Genomic DNA, 26,066 nt, shown 5'->3' with positions numbered 1-26,066 from the left:
TTAAGTTATAGAGTAGGGAAGATAGACACAAAAGAGAATCTAAATGGCCAAGGAAATGGGGATAAAAGTGTTGTATCTCATTAAAATACAAAATTAAAACGTTGGTAAGTCTTTCACTTACTGATTTCCTATCTAATATCTAGCACTGGCAGGGGAGGGTCCTCTCTCACAGAGCTGCTGGGAGTATAAACCACTGCAATAAGATTGCATACTCTAAGTAATCATTTATGATATCAATGAATTAGAAAAAAACCCAAGGCCCCAGTGAAAGATGTGGGCAAAAAGACGGTTCTACAAAAAGTAACCTCGCAGGGCAATGGGATTGTAAATTCCTAACCAGGCAGGTCAAGGTGGGTAGCCATGTCCCAGGCATATAACTTCTTCAGCTTTGCTGGGTAGAGTAATCTTGGTTGTGGGCCCTTGCTTTGCATGACTTTGAATATTTCTTACCACTACCCTTTTGGCCTGCAAAGTTTCTATTAGAAATCAGCTGCCAGTCATATGGGCGCTCTCTTGTAGGTAACCTGCTTTTCTCTTGCTTTTAAGATTCTCTCTTTGTCTTTAACCTTTGGCATTTTAATTATTTCGTGTTGGCGTGGGCCTTGGTTGGGACTCTGTACTTCCTGGACTTGTAAGTCTGTTTATTTCACCAGGTGGGGAAGTTTTCTGTCATTATTTTTCAAATAGGTTTTCAATTTCTTGCTCCCTCCTTTCTCCTAACAGTACCCCCATGATGGGAATGTTGGTACACTTGAAGTTGTCCCAGGGGCTCCTTACACTATCTTCATGTTGTTTGATTCTTTTTCCTTTTTGCTATTCTAATTGGGTGGGGGTTTTTTGGGGGGTTTTTTTTGCTTCCTCATATTCCAAATGGCTGATTTGAGCCTCAGTGTCCTCTACCCTACTGCTTGATGATTCCTTGTAAATTATTCACTTCAATTAGTGTATGTTTCATTTCTGACTGATCCTCTTTTATGTCATTGATGTTCTAAGTTCTGTAAGGTTCTCATTAAATTCCTTGAAGTTATTATTAAGTTCCTTGAACATCGTTATAACCATTGTTTTAGTTCTTTTTCTGGAGATTTCTTAAGTTCTTTCACTTGTGACATGTTTGTCTCTGCATTTTGGCTGCTTCCCTGTTTGTTCTGTGTCTTAGGTAGAGCTGCTATGTCCCCTGGATTGGTAGAGTGGCCTGTGTAGTAGGTGTCCTGTAGGGCCCAGTGGCTCAGCCTCCCCAGTCACCTGAGCTGGTGACTCTAGATGCACCTGTTTGTGTGCACTGTCCTCTTGTAGTTGAACCTTGATTACTCTTGGCATCACTGGGAGGAATTTACCTCCAACCCAATAGGCAAAGGATCCCTCTCTTCGACTATAGCAAAAGAGCTGCTGTGCTCTGATGGAGCAGGAGTTGCTTCAGTGGGGTTTTGGTGCACACTGAGTCCACCTCTTGAGGGTGTCACTCACGATGTGATAGGGCTGTAATCTGGCCTGGTCTGAAACTGACCACCAGGTGCCCTAGCTCTGGTGACTCCATGAGGTAAAAGTCAGCTACTGCCTGTGCCTTGCCTGGGGCTATCCAACATAAGCTAGAGCAGTGATCAGCCAACTGTGGCTCTTGAGCCACGGTTTGCCACTCTGTTGACTAATGAGTTTGCCAACCACTGGGATAGGGGCTTAATCACAAGGAACAACAACAGCCTATAATTATTGGAATTGAGAGTCTAGGTCAGTGGTAGGCAAACTCATTGGTCAACAGAGTGGCAAACCGCGGCTCCTGAGTTTGCCAACCACTGAGCTAGAGTGATCTGCAGGTGGTTGCTACTTGTGTTGGGCTTGTTGGCGCCTAGGAGAGGCCAAGCTGTGGACTTTGGCAATCTGCTGCTAGTACCAAGCCTGGGACCACTTATCAAGAGGTATGGGGCACACTGAGGCCAGATGCTGCTTGTTTGAGAGATTTCAGAGAAGTCTGAAGCCTGAACTAGGATTGGCCTTTCATATGGAAAAGCCACTGCAAACAGATTGGGTGGAGCTGTAAACTGGGTGGGGCAGGGCCTCAGAATCACAAGGGCAGGGCGAACAGTGTGGGCTAGGTTAATGGAGACTCGGATATGGCGCCTGTTGGCTCTATGATGGGGAGGTCTCAGCAAAGGAATGGCTTCTTGCAGCATTTTTGTCTGGGAGAAAACTGCCCTCCAGTTCCTGTACTGATGCGAGACAATTTAGTTCCTCCCTGTATGTACCTGGACCCTTTCAAGCTGCTGGAGTGCTGGAGCTCAGAGGAAGTGAGTCTGAGTAAGTCCATGTATGGGCCCTTTAAGAGGAACTGCCTAGGAATTTTAGCATCCCTTCGTGTCAATCAGCCACAATCCCCACTGGTTTTTACAGCCCTTAAGTTATGGGAACTTCTCTTCCCAGCACTGGAACCCTGAACTGAGGGGTCTGGTGGCTGGGGTGGGTGGGAGGGGAGTTTGAATCCTTTGCTCCTCACAGGGGCCCCTGTAGCAAAGATAACCTTCCCAATTAAAGCCACCACACACAGGTGTCAAATCAGCCTGTTCTGTGCCTCTGCCCCTCCTACCAGACTCATTGTGGCTTCTTCTTTAATTCTTAGTTGTAAGGTTTCACTTTAACCACCTGAATGATGGTTTTTCTGTAATTTAGTTGTAATTCTGCTGTGGTTATGTAAGGAGGTGAATACTGTGTTTACCTACTCCACCATCTTGACCTTTCAAGAGTGGTTTTCTTTTTTTAAATATATTTTTATTGATTTTAGAGAGAGAGAGATGGAAACATCGATGATGAGCGAGAATCATTGATCAGCTGCCTCCTGCATGCCCCCAATTGGGGATCGAGCTTGCAACACTGGCATGTGCCCTTGACAGGAATCAAATCCGGGACCCCTCAGTCCGCAGGCTGACGCTCCATCCGCTGAGGCGAAACAGCCAGGGCAAGTGGTTTTCTTTTTTAAACCAACACTTTAGGTAACTTTCTACACATCAAATCATAATCCTACATCTGGAAAATACTAGCAGCGAATATAATGATGCATATCATCAGTCTTTACGGAGTGATATCACCTGTCCAGTAAAACTACCTCTATCTTGGACGCTGTTGCCATAGTGCAAAGCATGACCATTTGGGTTCATTAAGTCATTCATTCAGTCTCCCACACTGAATTGCAATACACGTCTGATGTTGGCTTATAAGCGATTTCAAAAGAACACAATTTTGGAGATAAACTTAAGCCTTTCGACATCCTCCCGTTGAGTAAGCACTGGGCCAGCATTACTACATTCACCACAACACATGCTTCCTTCCTGGCGTTAATCTCACCAGGTGAGCTCGAGGCAGAGGACAGGGCCAAAACCATGGGCAGCCAACAGGGCTCCTGAAGACTGGCTCACGTGAGAAGCATTTGGCTTTCAAGAGCCTTAGCCCTCACTGCAAACATGAGTGTTAACGCTAATCCTATGTTGACTCAATTCAGAAACCACGTTAGAGCGATCCAAGAGGAGCGGAGGGCAGGGCGTGCCGTTACCGGGAGGGTGAAGAAAGCAGGGTGCTTCGCTTCGTCTTCGTATTTGCCTTCCGCTGAGCTCCCAGCCTCCATGGATTTGGATGTAGTGTTTTTACCAATACCCATCATTAAGAGAAAGCGGCTGGTTTGGCTGCTGGGCTGCACTGGCTGGAAGAGAAGGCTTGTTCAAGCAGCGATCCCAGGCTCAGAGTTGGCTTTTCTGGCGGCTAGAGCACCGGATTCTCAGGCAGAGATGAACCCCACAAGCACCATCTCTCAGCACCTAGAAGAGAGAGAGCAGCCAAGTCACCACAAGCACAGAAACAACACAAGACACGTGGTCATCGCATTTTCCTTCGGAAAAGTCAAGTACAAGTTATGCCCAAACATCCAAAACCGTATTACTTTCTTACACTTTTCAAGGCCCCCACTCCTATGCATTTACAGTCATTCACTGATTCTAAATATCCCATGGAGAGGAGATCATATCTCATTAAAAATATCAGAATACTGGGGACTAAGAAATCGGTATTTTTTGACGTGTATCATGGTCTATGTTTTACAGCCCAGTATTATCCAACAGAACCTTTTGCAACGATGGGAATGTTCTATATCTGCCTTGTCACTTCCCACAAGGCGACTGAGCACATGAGATGTGACGAGTGTAAGAGAAAAAAATGGAATCTTTAATTGTATCTCATTTTAGTTCTGATTTATAATAAATAGCCACTTCTGGCTAATGGCAACCATATTACACCGTGCAGTTATAGCCAGTTTACTATGACTGGCTGGATATTAAAATTCTAAATTCCCTACAGGTGCCCAATTAAAGGCACTGAAAGGCACTCAACACACTTAAAAAAAAAAAAAAAAAAGAGGGGATAAAACCAATCTAGGATTGAGTGACCACACAGAATTCCAGATAAGTGGCAAGTTGAACTTTAAATGGGATAGAATACCACACAAAACATAGAACCAAAACATTGAATATCTATTAAATATAAACAACATAAACATAAAGAAGAAATCCAACAGCCTCCCCCACAATGGAGGGGAGGTAAAATAGTGAGAGATTAAGGGACAGGGGGGCGGAGGGAGGAGATCCACACTACTAGGCCCAAGATGAACCTAATTCGCTCTAAGAGCCTCAGAGAAGCTGTATTAACATGGAAAAGTGCAAATGTTGCCGGCTAACAGGAAACCTAACCGAAAGTCAAAAGCAGGAAATTACTGAAAGAATCCTGTGCAGCCAAGTGTTGGTGAAGAAGAAAATAAAAACCTCAATTTCAAACAACAGGAGTATAATTTGGAGAATACAAGATCCACCCAACAGCTTCAAAAATAAAAGGCACAAAGGATCCCTCCTTTCGAGGGCTGGCAGATGTAAAATAAAACATGCCCAGGTATGCCTACACTTTAATGGGGGGAAAAAGGAGCACAAGCAGACTCCTAGGGGTGAGAAGGACAGAGAGCACATTCACTGGCACTCTGATTGGAATGATGTCAGGTCTTAGCACCAATTAATTTCCCACTGAGAATGAATAAACCTGGCCAAGCTGTCCAGCGAATGTGGAGTCACACCTATAAGACGTTCAGAAATACAAGTAGGAAGCCTCCTGTTCAAGGAATTCTGTTAAGGGCACTTTTCATTCAATGAATACTTTGGGTGAGCCAGGAAATTTTGAAATATAAACAAAAAAAAGAGGAAGATTTATACAGAATTCAAGAGTCAAAATAGTTGCCAGGACATTAAGCAATAGAAGAGCTGGGTACACACATCTTTTTCCCTTTTTTTCTGAGGTGGCTCTTTTGGTTTAAATGTTCATGCACATTTTGCATTCTCGTTCATATTATGTCTGTTTAAAGCAGTGGCTCTCAACCAGGGGTGATTTCTCCCTCTGAAGACATCTGGCAACAGCGAGACAGTTTTTTGGTCATCACACCTGGGGGAGAATGATTTGTGTCTAACAAGTAGTGGCCAGAGGTGTTGCTAAACATCCTTCAATTCATAGGAAAGAGCCCACAGTAAAGAACTATCTGGCCCGCTTTGGCTCAGTGGATAGAGCGTCGGTCTGCGGACTGAAAGGTCCCAGGTTCGATTCCAGTCAAGGGCATGTACATTGGCTGCGGGCACATCCCCAGTGTGTGCAGGAGGCAGCTGGTCGATGTTTCTCTCTCATTGATGTTTCTAGCTCTCTATCTCTCTCCCTTCCTCTCTGTAAAAAAATCAATAAAATATATATACAAAAAAAAAAAAAAAAAAATTATCTGGCCCAAAACATCAACAGTGCTAAGAAAGAAACCCTGGCTTAAAGATACTTCCCTCCCGGCCATTCCTATAATGGCTGCTTCCTGGAACCTCGGGGCCTAAGCATTCAGAGCTCCAAGAAAGGAGCATGCCACGTCAGACAGGATTACACACAGATCATTTGTTTGAAATCTTCAGTGCTCAAGCTCTAGCCACCTCAAGGCCCCAACACCACGGCCCCAGTCTCTCTACAATGGTTCTCAGTCCTCGCTGCACTGCGTTTGGCACTGCCCGTGGTTGAAGCAGAAGCCGAGATGCTGTCGCTCATTAGGTCTGGCTGTCGGCCTTACAGGCACCTGTGTCTGTCTGGGGCACGTGCACAGGAGGGAAAAGGACAGGTGTGACACTGCAGGGCCTCCTGGATCACAGCCTGCCCTGGATGCATGTGTGCTACTGAGGTTAAAAACTGAGCTTTGTGTCTGAAAGAAGCAGTAAATAGGGTAATTTTACACTCATTGTTTTCCTTTAAATGGGGATAAACTGATAAGTGTTAAATGAAGAAAAAAAAAAGGTGTTTTTTCAAAACAGATAATGCACTGAATATGCACAATATAATTTATATCTGCTAGTTAGAGAGAAGGTCAGAGAAGTAAGCTGGCTGGAATTTGCATAAATAGTATTTCATAGCATCAAAATTCGCAAAGCACACGAAGAAGGAAGCTCTTGCCTGGAACCCTAGGAGGTCACCACTGTTCAGTGGGAGTCACTTGCCTTCTGCATCGGTGAGGAATCTTTCCTCCATATTTTTTATTAGATTTCTGTTTTGTTATCCCCAAAATTAATACTATACTTAGATATGAAATACAGCCCATCAAAACTTGAAACTTTATTTGGGGGAGGGAGGGAAGGTTTTAAAAAGTATGTTCCATGTACCTAATACTGAAATGGAGAAAAGATTTAATGTAAGAGAGCAGATTTTTGCGGATGGCCTGCTGCTCTCCCATAATGCTGGGATTTTCAGAATAAATGCTCATATGAGTTAAAAATAATAAGATTTAACATAAAAATACACTTTGTGTTGACCCTAAAATGGAGAAGAGGTTTAATGTTTTTAAAAAAAGCCTTATTAACTGAGTAATGCACCCACAGAGAGAAGTACTATATTAAATATAAACCCATTATGTTGTGTATATATACTTTTAAAAAGATATTTCCCTCTTCCAAAGATGGCATCCCAAAGGTGTCATGTGGGTCCTTCGCACAAGGTCACGTCCCCCGAGGGAGACGTGTGCCAGTTTGAGAAGCAGGGACATGCCTATCACCAAACAGAGCAAAGCCCATAATGGAATAAGCCCATGGGACTTGCTGGGGTTTAGTGACTTTTTAAATAACTTTCCTTTTTCAAGAACAGGGACAAGTGGATTATTATATTTCTTCCTCATCTTTTCTGCTATCTGTAGGGGATATGAAGACCCACTTTATTGCACTTTCCAATGCATAAAAGTGGGGGCTTTCTGTATTCAAAGGGGGAAGTTACAATCATCACTTAGAAAACCCTCAAGGCTCTACTGGTGGCCCTGACAGAGACTGTGTGTTTACTTAGAATTAATCTTTTTCCTTCATTTTTAATTAAAGTGTTCTGCAACAATTCAAAAAATAACAATCTACATCTTGATCTAGCCGCTGCCACCCATAACCTCCCCAGATCTTGGGGGGAGAGAGGAGATATAACATGACAATCAACATTCCTAAGAAGAGCTGCCTGAAGTAGTTCCAGGGACCTTTACCTTGACAGCCAGCAGCTTGTTTTCCAAAAGATATGACAGGCAAAGATGATGGTGAAATACTGCTAGATTTTCACAAGACCACATGCCACACAGTCATACTCAGAGACACCCACAAGCTCCCAATCCTGCCAGAAGAGCTTTCCAATCCATGAAGACCCATGTTAAATTCAGGGGAAATTATGAACTTTTTTTTTAATAAAACTGGTTTGAGAGAGGAAGGGAAAAAGAGACAAACATCAGCCCGTTGTTCCACTCATTTATGCATTCACTGGCTGTTTCTTATATGTGCCCTGACTAGGGATTGAACCCACAACCCTGGTGTATCGGAACGACACTCTAACCAACTGAGCTATCCGGCCACGGCAAAAGGATGGGCTTTTTAACGTAGAAGACATTTACTCTCCCAGGTGAACTGGGTCTGCATGATTGTTTCGGACATGGACATTCACCCTCCGCACTGTCCGCAGCATCAGGCACACAGGGGACAAGTTCCATCCTGACAAGACCCCTTTCCACCAAGCAGTCTGTCCATTTTTCCGTACCAGGTGTTTAACTGACTCTCACAAGCTGCACTGGGAGGACCCACCCCCTCCTCCTGCCTGTCTCTTACACAGCAGCATCCTTCAGTGTCCGGAAAACTCAAATGAGCACAAGAGGGGAGGGGGCCCAACTAAGGGCAGGGCAGGATGTCCGAGAAGGGCCTGGGGCAGAGGACTGCAAAGCCTGGGCAAGACGGGTGTCCTAGTCAGGCAAATGGAGGGAAGAGGAGAAGACAGTGAAAGCGGAACAAAGAAACGCATCCTTGGAAGTCCTAACGTGACAGCACACCACAGCCAAGAGCTTCAGGAAAGTTAAGTAACTTGCCAAAGGATGCACAGCGATAAGCAGCGGAAGATCAAACTATGGTCAATACCCCTGTCCTAACCATGTTTATACAAATAATACATACAATTATGCTCAATTGACAGCCAACCTTCTGAATACAGCCCAGGCCAGCTGGCCTGCAAGCGCTGTCCCTGCCTGACCTGCGGTGCAGTCCCTGCCCTCCCTGTGATGTGAGGGAGCCCTGAGGGGCAGGGACGGCTGAAGCCCGCCCTCCTCAGACCTGTGCAGTCTGGTCACTCCACAGCCCACGCCATCCTCTCGTCAGCAGTACAACAGCCTCTTGTCATTTTCGTGTTCCATCTCTACCACTTGCCCATTTCCATGCTATGGAAACTGCCATGCTCTTTGCTGAGGTCACAATTGACACTCAAGTTCCTCAGACAAGTTCACTGTGTGAAGCTTGGCCCCCACTATGCTGTCATTTCTGTCTTTCGGGTGCTGGAGGCATGGGGTCTTCTTGTAGCCTTTGGGTTCCCGCACACGCAGTCCCTCCCAAACAAGCACCCTTTCCCTTGGGGGAGCCCCCATCAGTGCTTCCTGTGGTCACCCCTCTTTGCGTGTCTGGGAACCATAAAGATGGTTCTAACACAGTGAGACAGCGTCTGTTCGACAGGTAGAGAACAAGAGGCAGTATTCACAGCCTACAGCCCCAACTCTCAATGCTGAATTTGGCAACTATATAAAAGGCTCCCCAAAATTTGTGGACTGAATAAATGATGCTTTTTAAAAGGGCCCTGGCCAGTTGGTTCAGTTGGTTAGAGCCCTGTCCCGATATGCCAAGATTGTGGGTTCAATTCCCAGTCAGGGCACACACCAGAATCAACCAATGAATGCATGAATAAATGGAATAACAAATATTGATATCTCTCTCTAATCAATGAAAAAAATCTTTAAAAACACCCGTTGTCTGAGATACAATAGTTACATTTAATGTCAAGGAGAAGGCAGGGTGCAGACATTGCTGCTATCATTCAACTAACAGATGAGGGAAGTGTTTGAAAGAAAAAGACCAAATTATAACCATATCAAGAGATAAGAAAATATGAAAGAATCTATGCAGGTAGGAAACAGATGAGCAAACCTCCTTTGATGTTGACTCAAACACACCCCAGATGCCAGCAATAAACATCTAGATCAGAAGATGGCAAACTACTTGTCTGGACTGATTTTGTATGGCCCGCAGCAAAGAATAGTTTTCACATTTTTAAAGGGTTATAAACAACAACAAGGAAGAACAAGTGACATAGGCCACCTGGCACACAAAACCTAAGGTATTTACAGAAAAGGTGAGAGGATGAAGGAATTCTATTTAAAATAACAATAATGGCTTTAAATACTTAATACATTTAACCAAAAACGTACATAAACTATAAACTAAGAGCCACGAAAGAGGTTAATAAAACTATAAACTATTACTAAGATCTATAAAAGAGGTTTCAATAACCAGACATCTTCTTGTGATTCTGGTGGCTCCATTGGTATGTAAATCTGTCTACTATATGTAAACTATACTTCAATAAAATCAATTTTTGAAGAAGAAAAAAATTTAAGTGTCTTCTCCCACACAGGTTGGAACCCAGGAACCATCACTGTTAACAAATGCACAATGTTCTGGTGCTAATGGTCCTCAGATCCCCACACCTTTGGTGGCCTGGTGTGGAATAGAGCTGTTTTCTCTGCTTCCATAGCCCTACCGGGACAAGTGAGAGTATGACTAAGAAGACTTTGGGATAAAGAAACTCAAAACCTCTATTGGCCAACTGGTAGTTTGGTCTTTACCAAGACAAACAAGAGCTTTCAGAGGTGGCCAGGTTCGATGATAAAGCACATTTTAAAAGCCAATTCATGGTTCTCTCCTTAAATCCCATCATTAGGGGATTATAGCTGAGCTGAGGCTGCTCCATTAAATTCTGTTTAATGCTGTCATTTGACCGAACCCTTTTTAACCCAAGCCAGAAAAAGATTATTGGAACAAATAACCTCTCTTTGTATGTGATCAACCCCCTTTAAATGTACTTACTTAAATGGTTGCCTAATACATAGGGTCCTGTCTTAGGGAGTTGACACTTCTGAGGACTGATCCTAGCTGTCATTATTCTACTTAAGTACAATGAGTGAAAGCGTGGTTATTGTTTGATCGTGTGATAATGGTTATGCAAACAGGGTGTAACTGAAAAACACCAGTCATCCTACAGCCTTTTCCAAAACATTCTAAGAACTCTTGCTCTTGTTTTTCAAACTGCAAGTCACTACCCACTTGTGGGCCATGAAATCAGCTTAATGGATCGCAAACAGAATTGTTTAAAAGATTAAATTTAACAGGACAAAAAACATCAGAGCACATCTCACAAGGGTAACCCAGTTTCAAGGTAAAAAGCTTTGTATTATGTATAGCTCCGTCAAATACGGCATAAAAGTCACCAAAATAACCAAAGTTCTGCCGGGTAACATAAAAGGCATATTCCAAGAACCTAATTTAAATCAGGTTATTTACTGAGCTTCAACTAATATTCCCATAAAAATAATTTGCCAAAGTGGTAAAAGGTGACTGGTATTAATATTATACTATCCCTGCTCTAAAAAAAATAAGAGTGCCCAGAATGAATGCCTCAGAGTGGCTTTCTTTATATTCTATCGAGCTCCAAGCCCAGCCCAATTAGCTCAGTGGTTGAGCTCTGAAACAGGTGCTCAGAGTTCAATTCCCAGACAGGCACATGCCCGGGTTGCAGGCTCAATCCCCAGCATGGAACAAGCAGGAGGCAGCCAATCAATGATTCTCTCTCATCATTGATGTTGCGCTCTCTCTCTCTCTTTTCCTCCCTGAAATCAATAAAAAAATATTTTTTAAAAATCTATCGAGCTCCAAAATAAACCATCCACTTCAATGACTATAATAAAGAAAACCTTCATATTGGCCAATATCACCCCAATAAAATAAAGAAAACCTCCATGTACCCCTGAAACCTATACAATTTTATTAACCAAGGTCACCCCAATAGTAAGTAAGTAAGTAAATAAATAAATAAATAAATAAATGGAGGAGGGAGTAGGAACAGAGGGAGGGAGGGACCGAGAGAGAGAGGAAAGAGAGAAGAAATTAAGAAAACCTCCTGCTATACCCCATGAGCTGTGCCAGTCTTCTGTCACTGTTTTAGTTTGTGGACTTATTCTCTTAAGAGGGAGAAAATTAAAAAATAAGCCAGATAGTCCTGGCTAAGTAAGTAGCTCAGTTGGTTAGAGCCCTGACCAGATATGCCAAGGTTGCAGGTTAGGTCCCCGGTCAGGACACACATAAGAATCAACCAAGGAATGCATAAGTAAATGAAACAACAAGTCAGTGTTTCTCTCTCTGAAAAAAATAAAAACAAATAAGCCAGATAAAACCTGAACTTCTGAGGGGGAACCCAGGATTAGAAACCACCCACTGAGAACCCAGGAGGAACCGGCCTTTCAAGGCCACCTCCCCCCCTACTCCCTCCACCCCGGCCCACCTGATCTGGAAGCATGATGGGCCTATTTAAAGAGGAATTAAGGGCTGATCTGCTCCTGAAATTAAGAAATCATGCCCTCCCATCATCAGCACCTAGTAGTCCCTAGTCCAAAGCATTCAACAGCTGAATGAATTATTCACCAAGAACCCTCCCCAAGAGTAGAGTCCCCTTGTGTACAATTCATCTTTATATTCCCAGCTCTTAGCACAGAATAGGTTCTTAGTAACTGCTAATGATACACATTTACCCCAAACAGATGACACTGAATGAATACTACATAGAAAACGTAAATGCAAATGATACAATAAGAATCTGTGATAAGCCCTAGCCAGTTTGGCTCAGTGGATAGAGCGTCGACTTGCGGACTACTGGTCCCAGGTTTGATTTCAGTCAAGGGCACATGCCCAGGTTGCAGGCTCCATCCCCAGTATGGTGCATGCAGGGAGCAGCCTATCAATTATTCTTTCATCATGGATGTTTCTATCTTTCTCTCCCTTTCCCTTCATCTCTGAAATTAATGAAAACATATAAAAAAAAAAATCTGTGATACCGTGTTTCCCCGAAAATAAGACATCCTCCGAAAATAAGACCTAGCGCATGGAAAGATAAGACACCTCCTGAAAATAAGACCTAGCACAATTTTGGGAGAAAAAATTAATATAAGACACTGTCTTATTTTCGGGGAAACAGGGTAGACTCACTTGCCCCATAGTAACAATCCTGCTCTAAGGTGGAAGAAAGGGGACCCTGGGCGAATAGTGCTGGATTACTTAAAAGTCACTTAAAAATGGCCGAGACCGGTTTGGCTCAGTGGATAGAGCGTCGGCTTGGGGACTGAAGGGACCCGGGTTCGATTCCGGTCAAGGGCATGTACCTTGGTTGCGGGCAATATCCCCAGTGGGGGGTGTGCAAGAGGCAGCTGATCGATGACTCTCTCTCATCGATGTTTCTGGCTTTCTGTCTCTCTCCCTTCCTCTCTGTACAAAATCAATAAAATATATTTATTTTAAAAAATAAAAATAAAAAAATAAAAAATAAAAGTCACTTAAAAATGGAGGAGGACCTCAACTGTGGGCAAGAGAGGACACACAGTGTTGGGCAAATGTGGCCAATATTCCTGGGTCATATACAGAGTGAAGTGGGTAGGGGGCATGATTCCTTATTGAAAAGAAAAAAATGCTGATGCATCAAGTAAAATGCACAAATGATAAAAACAAAACAGATGTTAAAGAATATGCCCTTCCTTCAGAAGACCCTACAGACTTGGTCCTAAAAGCCCTTGGTACAGAATAAGCTCTAGTCCCAAAATAAACTCTAAGTCCTAAAAAAGCACTTAAATCCAGCCCAACATGGCTGTTTGCTGATGTTGGTTTACACAGGCTGAGTCACGAAAAACAATGGCCAATCTCCATAAATGAGAAGGTACTGAATCATCGACTACCCGGTTAGGAAAACGATAGTCACGTGTACAGTAAAAGGTCAAAGCTGCAGCCGAAACCGGTTTAGCTCAGTGGATAGAGCGTTGGCCTGCGGACTGAAAGGTCCCAGGTTCAATTCCAGTCAAGGGCATGTACGTTGGTTGCGGGCACATCCCCAGTAGGGGGTGTACAAGAGGCAGTTGATCCATGATTCTCTCTCATCGATGTTTCTAACTCTCTATCCCTCTCTCTTCCTCTCTGTAAAAAATCAATAAAATATATATATTTTTTTAAAAAAGGTCAAAGCTGCAGACATCTTGTTGGTGTGGGGGCTTTGAAATACAAAGTCACAAGCAATCTTTGTTTTTCTGACCTAATGTTGTAGGCAGAGAGCATCCACTAGAAATCTCTTTCAGAAACTTTATTTACATAAAATTATGACAAGACCTTAAGACTCATCATCCTTACCATGCCTTTCTTGCCCCTGGTCCACACTGACCTGCAATTCCCAGGTCTTAGCTCAAAAGTACTCCTCCTCCATCCAAGAAGCACTCCTGGGTTAGCTACCCTTCTTACATGTTTCCAAGGCACATAGCCTCTTTGTCCAGCTCCCCAACCAGGAAGAAATAGGGGCAGGAACACACTGTCCGCAGGAACACAGTGTCCATCACAGGAAAGGCATTCAAAAACTGAACGTTTTCCCATAGGCCAGTTAGTAATATAGAAAAACAAAACCTAATCCCTGCCCTCCAGGTTTATTCGAGGAAATCATGTGGCTGAGACAAGAGAAGGTAGAGGGGGAAGTAGTGAAGCAAAGGGTATACCCAGTGGACCAGAATTAAAATATAAATGTATATTTGAAAAAAAGTCAAACAGAATCAAGATGGGTTTTACTACATTTATTCCTGCTGTGTGTGATTTAATGTATCATCTCTTGTACAAATGATTTTTATTTTCATTTAAGAAAGCAGGCCAGAGTGTATGCTAATTCGTATTCAGCAGTCTGCCACTCTACACCATAATATCTGTTCTTTTTTTTTTTTAATATATATTTTATTGATTTTGTACAGAGAGGAAGGGAGAGAGACAGAGAGCTAGAAACATCGATGAGAGAGAGTCATCGATCAGCTGCCTCTTGCTCACCCCCTACTGGGGATATGCCCACAACCAAGGTACATGCCCTTGACCGGAATCGAACCCGGGTCCCTTCAGTCCCCAAGCCGACGCTCTATCCATTGAGCCAAACCGGTCTCGGCGATTTTTATTTTCATTTAAACACTACTTAATCGGTCATTACTGGTGCCACCAAAAAGTTAATTTTATACAAAATTTTAATGACAACATAAAAAGTGCAGTACTGACTGCCTATCCTATCCATTGGGTGAGGTGGGTAGAGAGCATGATGATTCCTAATTGAAAGCAAATATTTTGTGGTGCAAACATGATTTCATGTAAGCCTCATCAAAATTCTGAGAAGGATGGTTACTGATTCCAGAGTTTAGGAGACAGGCACAGAAAGGCTGACTCACCTTGGACAAGAGCCAAGGACAAATGGCAAAAGCAGCAATTATTTTGGGAGTGCGAAAGCTGCTCCTGTTCCCTTGGAGACCAGCAGAACAAGGACCTGAAGATGAGCAACCAGAGGTAATTTCTGAAGGTCATCCTGGAGGAAGCCAGGGAACGCCCCGTTACTGTCCGGGAACGGAAAGAAAGAAGCTTTACCTCTTCCACATCTCCAAATGCCATTTATGCCCCTTCTCACTCACATTCCAGTACAAGGACAGCTTTGGGTGCCAAGGTAACTTCCAGGGGGTGGCTCTGCCCTGCTAGCCCTCTACCCATTCCTTACTGCTCTAGCTCCCAGCTCCATCCTTCCGTTCCAGCACAGCTGATGGCTCCTCCGACACCTCCAACTACTGTTACCACTGCTGCCCGTGTGCTAGGAGAAGCATCCTATATAATAAAGAGGTAATATGCAAATTGACCATCACTCCAACACACAAGATGGCCGCCCCCTGTGGACACAAGATGGCCACCACAAGCTGGCCAGCAGGGGAGAGCAATTGTGGGCCTTAAGGCCAGCAGAGAAGGGCATTTAGGGGCTATTGGGCCAGCAGGGGAGGGCAGTTGGGAGGGACACGGCCTGCAGGAGAAAGCTCTTGGGGAGAACCAGGCCTGCAGTGGAGGAGAGTTGGGAGGGACCCAGGCCTGCAGGGGAGGGCAGTTGGGGGGACCAGGCCTGCAGGGGTGGGCAGTTGGGGGTAATCGGGCTGGTAGGGGAAGTTAGGGGTGACCGGGCCAGCAGGGGAAGGCAGTTGGGGGTGACCAGGCCTGCAGGGGAGGACAGTTAGGGGCAAGTGGACTGGCAGAGGAACAGTTAAGTGTCGATCCAGCTGGCAGGGGAGTGGTTAGGAAGGTGATTGGGATGGCAGGCAGAAGCAGTTAGGGGCAATCAGGCAGGCAGGCAGGTGAGCACTTGGGAGCCAGCAGTCCTGGATTGTGAAAGGGATCCCAGATTGGCGAGGGTGCAGGCTGGGCTGAAGGACACCCCGTACCCCTGTGCATGAATTTGTGCACCAGGCCTCTAAGTGTCAAATAACTGTTCATTCCACACCTCAAGTTCAATGTACTTATCAGCCCTCTCCCTGAATTACTCTTCAGACCATACCATTCCTCTTTGGCATGTTTTCAACCTTTCCTCTGTCCCAAATGCCAAATCCAAATTTCCTTCCGTCATCTGCAGAGAGATGTCTAGCTCTACCTTCCCCTTATTCCTTAGCTACCCATTACACCTACTCAGTTTTGCTGGACTTTGGCACATTTACTTAGTTCTTCAATTGCCTACTGTCTTCCAATTGTCTGGAAGAAATTCTATTTGCAAATCTCCTCTGCAATATCCTTTTTCTCCCCACCCCAACCCCACAGTCCCCTAGCCCGGTCTACCAAGAGTTCCATCTCCTTCTCACAGACTCTCCCAAGAGAAGGAAAAGGGTGTGCTGAAATTTCACCTGCCCTGCTGGATGATCTGACGGTTAAAGAGTGGTTTGGCTAAACTCCACTGCAATTACCTGGGGCTGGGACACTGTAATTATTCTCCAGATTAACACCAGATACACCGTGATCAAAATTATCTTTTTCCTAACCTTCAATCTATATCCCACATCTGTGAATATGTTATGCACATTTTTTTCTGTAAAGAAGCATGCACCTCAAAGTTAATTAAAAAAAACATCCATTCAATTCAGAGACTGCGATCACTTATGGAGTCCTGTGCCACAGGTAATTGTGTGTGTGTCTGCACCTGATATTTTTATAACCCCAAAACCTGATAAAAAGATTAAAAATAGATGTTATCAGTTATAGAGTTCCCAAGCCCTTCATCAAATTTGTTTAATCTACGATCCTTTGGCTTGTGTGCTTTTCCTCCAACCCTCAAAAACAAACAAAAAAGATCAAGCCGAGCCTTGGAAATCCCAGGACTGGCCCTTACTCAGAGAATAAGGTAAATGAGCAACTGAAGAACACTGAATCTGACTTTTTAAGTTGTTGTAATACGTGTTTATCACCCCTTTTTCTCCCATATTTAATGAAAGGCAGTGACTTCTAAAAATTGCCTAGATGTTAATAGTTATTCATATTTAAATAATGCCTGACAGCACTGAGAAAGACTTTGGAGATTTTCTAATAACCCAGCTGGGCAAACTTGAGCCACAAGCTCCTTACCCACCTCACAGACACACACACATACACACACAGCCATATAGTTGCAGAAAACAGAGAGAAGCACACACTCAACAGATGCACACACAGGCACAGACACATACAGTCACAAAGGCACTCATTCCCCAAAGCAAAGCTTATGTACCCAGAAATGGTCTTACCTGCAGGGGGAACTCACAGCCTATTCATGAAAATATTCTTTCATCTGTGCTGGTGTCTGCAAGGCTGTGATCATTCAAATGCTCAGCAAGAGACACTTCAGGTGCCGAAGGACTTTCCGCTTTTATAACCCACAGGCTTGTCAAAATTGTATAACCACACCACTAGTCAGAAATGCTATCCATTTCTGTTACACAACAGCCACCACCTGGTTAAAAACGGTTGCTGCAAGCCTTAGCACAGCCTGCTTACCGTGTCTGCGTCTCTCTAGACAGCCGGCTGGATATTCTATTGTGGAAACCAAGCAGCTGCTGGGATTACATTTCTCAAGCCCACACAAATAAAACTTATCTTTCCAAATCCTTCCATTCAAATGAACAAGTCCGCCCACACTGCTTTCAGCTTCAGCAAAAAGGAGAATTAATTTTACTCCCTGGTAATTTTTCACTTCCCCATTTGGGGGTCCAAAGACAAGTGTTCTCAAAGATTAAAAATCGATCTCAAGGTATGATCTCTTCCTCAAATGATAGGCAATGCCAACAAATCGCTGTACTATTGAGCACTAACTAGTGGAACCCAGTCAGATGAGGCATCTGGTGTGCAGGTGCCAGTGACAGAGGCCCCAGTCAGCAGTGAAAGTGCCCGTGAAGACACAAAAAGGGGCAAACGCAGGCTGACAGTGAAGTACCGGTAAGAGGGAAGAAGCCACGTCTGCAGTCAGACTTTATGCTTTCTAGTCCTGAGGCCAGGCCAGAACCTGCCAGAAACCTGGGATTAGACACCTCCCCACCCTTGGGATGTGCTGTCAGGAAAAATCCCTGCCTCCATCTCCCCAACCCCAGACGACACTTCTCCAATCCAGACAGGGACCACAGGGCTCACACAAGCAGCTAGGAAGAAGGGGCACTACCAGCAACCAAGCAGGTCGCCGAGACAGGGTTTCTGGGATAAAGAAAGAAGAGGTGCCAGGACAGCTCCCGGAGGAAAGGAGCTCTAAGTGTTACTTACCTGGGAATAAACTTAAGGAAATCAGCAGTGAGCACCGGAGGAAGATGCCACTTCACTGGAGGAGCAACCACAATAGAAACTGGGGAGAAGGCTGAGAGCCACGTGCTTTAACTATGGGCAAACATGCTAAACTCACAGCCCGCGGGCGTTGGACATGCTTGGTGCAGTGGCAGGAGACTCACCACCAGTGCCATAGGACACACCCAACCCATCGGGTCAACATGCCCAGTAAACCAGAACATGCCCAGTCCACTCTCAGCAAGCAAGAAGAAAAACAACCCAGCACGTAGCCTACAAAAAAGTACTCCGAAGTTTCTGTATCCTGAACACAAGGGCTGTCCTCAGGATGCTCTGTGAAGTCACTAACCTCAGAAACATCCTACTGCAGAAAGTCAAAGAAATGTTCGATGTGAACAAAGGAGAAAAGAATGAAAAACAAACAAAAGAGTTGCTATTAAAGAGGGGAAAAGACAGGAAAGAAGATCAGAGGATTCAAGAAAATGGACTGAACCAAGGGGGTAGGGAAGAATTGTAAGGAAACTAAAATCACAAAATTATCTGAGAAGAAATAGAGAGAAGTGAAATTGTAGAAAACTGAAAGGTGGAAGTGAAAGAGAAGTGAAATTGAAGAAAACTGAAAGGTGGAAGGTAAGCTGGAGAAACTCTGGTGTTGCCTGAATTACTGCCTGAAAGGCAATACCAGTTCAGAGATGAGAACCACGAGGGGAAAAAGCAAAGAGCACAGCCACGCCATGAGGAGTCAGTGTTTCTTTACTGGACTTGGCAGGTCAGTGGTGGGCCGTGGTGGAAATGGGGGACCAGAATAGGGAGTGACTGTTAATAGTTGGGGATTTCTTCATGGGAGGAAGAAAGTGCTTTAAAATTTGATTGTGGTAACGTCTGCACAAACCTGATTTACTAGAAGGCACTGAACTGTACACTTTAAATGGAATAACTTTATGATATGTGAATTATATCTCAATAAAACTTTGTTATAAAGAACAAATCAGCCCCAGCTGGTTTGGCTCAATGGATAAAACGTCGGCCTGAGGACTGAAGGATCCCACGTTCAATTCTGGTAAAGGGCACATGCCTGGGCTGCAGGCTCCATCCCCCGAAGGGGGTGTTCAGGAGGCAGCCCATCAATGATTTTTGTCTCATTATTGATGTTTTTATCTCTCCCTCCCCTCCCTTCCTCTCTCTGAAATCTATCTATCTATATATATTTTTTTTTCAAAAAAAAAAAAAAAAAAAAAAGAACAAATGGAACAGACTTAAATACAAAAGTATAGGTTTAAAAAAACTATTCTAAAGAAAAAATCTCAGTATAGAAATTATAGGGGCACATCAATATCACAAAATCCGAGAGAAGAAACTCATACTTGATAAAAATAATTTAACTACAGGATGAAAATGTTATAGAAATATTCAGGGAAAAGGAGATAATGTTTGGTTTACTTAAATAGCAACAATAATTAAGATGAGCCCCAGGATTTTTCCAAGGCAGGATTAAATGCCAGAAGTCAATAGAAAATGCAGATCTACAGAGAATTGAGGAAAAAGTTTTCCCACAGAATTTTATACCCAGACAAATTGGCCTTCAAATGGAAAAACCAAAAATGCAATCTCAGATATGCCTGGGCTGAGAAAGAAAAGGGGGGAAAAAATAGAATAGACTTTATTCCAACCACATAAGAGGCAAGACTCAGAGAGGCCACTAATATACAAGGCTGCTAATAATGGATGCCAACCAAAACCATCAAGATCTGGACAAAATTAAATAAGGAACATAAACCCAGTCATATAACTAAATGCATGTGTCAAATAATTCTGTAAGCACATGCTATCCAATATAAAATATGTAATTAATAACAATAAAGCAGATCAAACAAGAGTACATTAAGAGGGACTTATGCTAAACTAAAGCCTTATTGGCAAAATAATATCAGATCTTAGCTCTGACAACTAGAGAAGGTGTTAAAAAAAAAAATGTTTTTTACCTTAATTAAGGGAGGCAAAATTTTTTTTAGCTATTTAAAAATGTTCTTTAAAGAAAACCCCTATTAGAATTTGCAACAGACTACAGAATAAAACAAAGTGAAATAAAAACAAAACAATATTAATGCTGCTTTACTGTTATCTTTCAAGTGTCTGACAGAGTGAATTCCTGCCAGAAAGTATAAGAGGGGGAAAAGGTGATCATTTTATACTACCAAATTATAAAATTCACAGTGAAAATATTATGTCAGTTTTTATGTTCTGAACATTAATGGTTAGCAATATAGAAGAAATGACCACACCTCATAAACATAACTATATCCAAGGAGATGAGGAACAAGAGGGGTATGAGCACATTGTTAATTTTACTTTATATACATTAGAGAACCTGGCCAATAAAATGAATAAGACAGTGCTAATATAATAGGTATTAAACTTTGCACCCCATAGAAAATAGGACTCTTATTTTCAATGACTGAAGAGCATTTGTGGAAACTGATCATCATGCCGAATGAAAATTTCAGCCCTGAAAAAAATACTTCTCATTGTCTGACTATGTTGCCAAAGGGAGAAAAAAATAATTATCAACCAAGAAAGCCTAACCATGTCACAATTTTTACCCTTTCTCCCAAATAACCCTTGGGTCAAAGATTAAATTGAAGCTGTAAAAACACTTTTACAATTAAACAAGAAAAAATAAGCAGCAAAATGCCCTAAAGAAGGTAAAAAGAAATTAAAGAGAGAAATTTGCCCTAGCCAGTTTGGCTCAGTGGATAGAGCATCAGCCTGCAGACTGAAGGGTGCCGGGTTCAATTCCAGTCAAGGGCATATGCCCAGTTTGCGGGCTCAATCCCCATTAGGGGGTGTACAGGAGGAAGCCGATCAATAATTCTCTCATCATTGATGTTTCTCTCTCTCTCACCCTTTCCCTTCCTCCCTGAATATGCTAATTAGACTGGACATCTTCTGGACAAAGCCACAGTAGCAGGGGCCAAGGCACAGGCAGTTAGGGGCAATCAGGCCAGCAGGGGAGGGCAGTTTAGGGGCAATCAGGCCAGCAGGGGAGGGCAGTTAGGGGCAATCAGGCCAGCAGTGGAGGGCAGTTAGGGGGCAATCAGGCCAGCAGGGGGGCACTTAAGGGGCAATCAGACCAGCAGGAAGGCAGTTAGGGGGTGATCAGGCTGGGAGGCAGAGGCCGTTAGGGGTAATCAGACATGCAGACAGGCAAGCAGTTAGGAGCCAGAGGTCTGGGATTGCAGGAGGGATATCCTGGATTGGAGAGGGTGCAGGCCAGGCTGAAGGACTCCACAACCCCCCAAACATGAATTTTGTACACCAAGCCTCTAGTATATATGTGTGTGTATGTGTGTGTATGTGTAGGGAGGGGGGGCCCAGGGGGGGGGGGGTAGAGAGAGATAGAGAGAGAGAGAGAGAGAGACCACGTGAGCGCAATGTGTTGTTCCATTTATTTATGAATTCCTTGGTTGATTCTTGAATGTGCCCTGACTGGGGATTGAACCAACAACCTTGTGTATCAGGATGACACTTTAATCAACTGAGCAACCCAGTCTGGGTGAAAATGAAGTGTTTTGTTTTGTTTTAAAAAAGGCACTGGAGCCAAAACCGGTTTGGCTCAGTGGTAGAGCGTCGGTCTGCAGACTGAAAGGTCCCAGGTTCGATTCCGGTCAAGGGCATGTACATTGGTTGCAGGCACATCCCTGGTAGGGGGTGTGCAGAGGCAGCTGGTCGATGTTTCTCTCTGATCGACATTTCTAGCTCTCTATCTCTCTCCCTTCCTCCTCTCTGTAAAATATCAATAAAATATTTAAAAAAAAAAAAAAAAAAAGGCACTGGAATAAGATAAACTAGCCAGTTAGGGAGGTGGGTAGAGGCTGGGAGGAGAGGAGAAAGGGGGAGATATCTGTAATACTATCAACAATAAAAAATGGGTAACTCTGTTGGGTAGAGCAGTGGTCAGCAAACCAGGCCTCGCAAGCAACATATGGCTCTTTGGCCCCTTGAGTGTGGCTCTTTCACAAAATGTCACAGTATGGGCGAGTCTATTTTGAAGAAGTGGCGTTAGAAGAAGTTTAAGTTAAAAAATTTGGCTCTCAAAAGAAATTTCAATCGCTGTGCTGTTGATATTTGGCTCTGTGGACTAGAGTTTGCCGACCACTGGGTTAGAGTATTGTTCCAATACACTAAGATTATGGGTTCAATCCCTGGTCAAGGCACATAAGGAACTAACTAACCAATGAATGCATAAATAAGTGGAACAATAAATCAATGTTTCTCTTTCTCCCTTCCTCTCTAAAAAAAAAACCAAAAAAAATTGAATATAATTAATATAATATCTGATCTATGTTTTCCCTTTAAGGACAAAATCTAAACTATGTTTTTTAAAAAACAAAAATACCCTTTCACATTTGGTGATCATCTTTAACTGCCTTTCAAATAAATGTTACATGGTGATATTTCAGTTTCATAACTGTAGGGCACTGAGTAAATCAAACAGAAGACTTAGGGTTATCAGATGAACAAAAATTACTCTGTAATAAACAAAGAATAAAATAAAAAGGGAGCCAAATAAAATAAGTAGGGAGTGTGCATAGGGCGGCTGATTGATGTTTCTAACTCTTTATCCCTCTCCCTTTCTCTATGTAAAAAAATATTTTTTTAACGAGTAAAAAAAAAAAAAAGGAGAGAAAAAGATCTAGTAAGATAACATTTGCAATAACCCTTACTAAATTTTCAGAAGGAAATGGGTCAGAACATATTCCAAACCAGTTGAATGTTATTTTCCTTCAAATGGAAGGATCATAATAAAGGGGAAACATCTGGATAAGATGAATAAATTCACTGTTCAACTTGACTATCAAAGACTCATTAAATTGGCCCTAACTGGTTTGGCTCAGTGGAGAGAGCGCATCGGCCCTTGGACTGAAGGGTCTCAGGCTCAAGGGCATATACCTTGGTTGCAGGCTCAGTCCCCAGTGGGGAGTGAGTGGGAGGCAGCTGACAGATGTTTCATCAGTGTTTCTAACTCTCTATCCCTCTCACCTCCTTTCTGTAAAATCAGTAAAATGGTGGTTTTATTTTAATTAGCCATCCCAGAATAGCATAGCTATTTTTAAACAAGACTCATTAAATTGGCTTCTCTGGCAGACACTTAATGGATGGCTACTCCTAATCCCAAAGTACAATGCAGAATGTGTGCTGACAGGATGTGGCAGAATTCAGCATCAAGCTACAAACAAGCTTATCCAGCTCTCAAAGTAAGTGCATTGGAAAGACAGCATTCTTCAAACTCAAGATACACATTACAGGGTGTCCTGGTCAGCACCAGGCAGAATACAAGGGACAGCAGAAAAATAGCACTGCACTGCGAACCTGGTGCCCACACGGTAGGCCATGCACGGAGGGGTTAGATGCAGGAAAGTCATTACCCGCCGGGGGGCCTGCCTCTGGAGTTCCCCAGTTCACCTCAGCCCCCGAGCCGCTCAGGGCTGGCCATAGGCAAGCCTTGGATGGCGGCTGCCCGAGGCTCAGGTAACCAGGGCCGGCTGAGGCTTGTGATTCTGGTAGTGGCAGCAGCAGAGGTTTGATGGGGGTGTCGCCTTCCCCCGATTGCTGGGTTGCCTCCTGCCCCTGAGGGCTTCCGGACTGTAAGAGGGACTGTGAGAGGGGCAGGCCGGGCTGAGGGACCTCCCCCATTCCAGTGCATGAATTTTCATGCACCAGGCCTCTGGTGACTATTATATAATAGAAAAACTGCTAAGACAATATCAAGTGTGAAAAGGACACAGAGCAACTGGAACCATCACACACTCCTGGTAGGTATGTGAAATGGCATGACCACTTTGGAAAAACAGTTGGCCATTTCTTATGTAAACCCAGCAATATTACTCCACGGTATGTACCCAGAGAAGTGAAAACTATGTTCAAACAAAATCCTATCTATAAATATTTACCATGGCTTTATTTACAACAGCCAAAACCTAGAAACAACATTCAGCCTTAAGTAGTGAATAAACAAACTGTGGCATATTCCTTTTTGCTTTTAAGGTGATATTTCACACCCATTAGATAAGGCCAGAACAAAAGAGTTCCATAATACCAAGTGTTGGCAAGGCTGTGGATAAACAGAAATTTTCCAACTCTGTTGTCAGAAATGTAAATAGGCTCAAATACTAGGGAAAACAATTTGTGGACATCTAGCAGGTTGAAGAAGTGTATGCACCATGGTCCAGCATTGGCATTTCTCAGCCTATTCCACCCCATTTTTAACAGTACACAACTAATTCATCAACAGAATTTACAAACAAGTTCTGATGTGTTTAAAGAGAAATAAAAGAACAGTTAAAACAAAAGAACTCTAGCCCTACCTGGTTTGGCTCAGTGGATAAAAGCGTTCACCTGCAGACTGAAAGGTCCCAGGTTCGATTCCAGGCAAGGGCATATGCCTGGGTTCTAGGCTCAACCTAATAGTAAGTGTGCAGGTGGGTAGCCAATCCTCTCTAAAGTCAATAAAAAATATATGTAAAAATAAAAAAATAAAAAAAGGAACTCTAGCCACTTGAACTCGAGTCAATGTGGCATGAAAATATATTCTTGAATGAGCAACTAGGCTGCAGAACACACACCACATGAGATCTTTTTAAAATAAGATTTTAAATCATGCAGCCAAGCTGAAACCGGTTTGGCTCAGTGGATGGAGCGTCAGCCTGCAGACTGAAAGGTCCCGGGTACAATTCCGGTCAAGGGCATGTACATCCCCAATAGGAGGTGTGCAAGAAGCAGCTGATCGATGATTCTCTCTCATCTATGTTTCTAACTCTCTGTCCCTCTCCTTTCCTCTCTGTAAAAAAATCAATAAAATATATATTTTTTTTAAAAATCATGCTGCCAATATGGTATGTGACTTCTTGAGGCCTGGTGCACAAATTTCATGCATGCACAGGTAGGGTCCCTAGGACTGGCCGGCAATTAGGGCCAATCTGTGGGGTTACCGGCAGAGCAATGCCCCCTGCCTCCCTGCATTGAGTGTCTGCTCCCTGGTGGTCAGTGCTCATCATAGTGACCAGTCATTCGGCCGGTCAGTCTGCCATTGGGTCGATTTGGATATTAGGCTATTATACAGGATAAACATACAATAATACAAAAGTAAAAATATGGACAAAACAGTTACCTCTAGGAGTTAGGGAGGGAAGTGAGATTAGCAAACCTAAAATGTTTTGTTTTTTTTAATTTTTTAATCCTAAGCAAAAACAACATGTTTGGGTTTATTAGGCCTGGCTATCCGGCATATGAGTATTTATTTTTTTACTTTCTTATATTTGAATTTTCACAATTAAAAAACAAACTTAAAGATGATCTCCAGAAGGCTACACAAAAGAAACACAAAAACTGGGAAAAGTGGTTGCCTCTAGAGAGGGGATCAGAATGAGACAGAAGGACTTAACTCTCCATGTCTGTTCTCATGCACCTTTCAGAGTGTACTTTATATAAATCCATTATCAACTTAGTTTTAACTACCAAAAAATTTACCTGAAGTATTTTTACTATTACTGAATACTTAAGGCAATGCTACTAATTCTAACACGTGAAGGTTTGGCGAGATTTGGATCATGTGAAGGTTTGGTGAGGTTTGGAGGCTGGAAGAGCTGACAACTGGAGATTGTGTGTCATTTTAATACTTACACCTGAAGTCATTGCCTAAGGGCAATTCTGAATAAATATACAAACTGGGAAGCATGAAAACAGGCCGAAAAACACAAGATTTCAGCCCTGACTGTGCCATGAATGAGCAATGTCTTCTCGGGAGGCGATTTAACC

The 26,066-nt window shown here is 43.3% G+C and overlaps 1 protein-coding gene across 5 annotated transcripts in view; it reads right to left on the bottom strand.

The window, feature by feature from the left end:
- SLC23A2 (solute carrier family 23 member 2) overlaps positions 1-26,066 on the bottom strand; it is a 120,555-nt gene that overhangs the window by 67,064 nt on the left and 27,425 nt on the right. For 4 of the 5 annotated variants that reach the window (XR_014795239.1, XM_084886809.1, XM_084886808.1 and 1 more), the window contains one exon: positions 3,539-3,800. Coding sequence is in view for 4 of the 5 variants with exons in the window: in XM_084886809.1 (XP_084742935.1) it covers positions 3,539-3,646 (108 nt within the window). In the remaining variant the exon portion in view is untranslated. Of the gene's footprint in view, positions 1-3,538; positions 3,801-17,227; positions 17,247-26,066 lie in introns of those variants that run through there. The other variant, XM_084886811.1, reaches the window with a different exon arrangement.

Source organism: Pipistrellus hanaki (assembly GCF_964339955.1).
Source record: "Pipistrellus hanaki genome assembly, chromosome: 6".
NCBI classification, from domain to species: Eukaryota; Metazoa; Chordata; class Mammalia; order Chiroptera; family Vespertilionidae; genus Pipistrellus; species Pipistrellus hanaki.
Note: the sequence above shows the minus strand (reverse complement) of the source record. Positions and strands in the feature narration are given on the sequence as shown.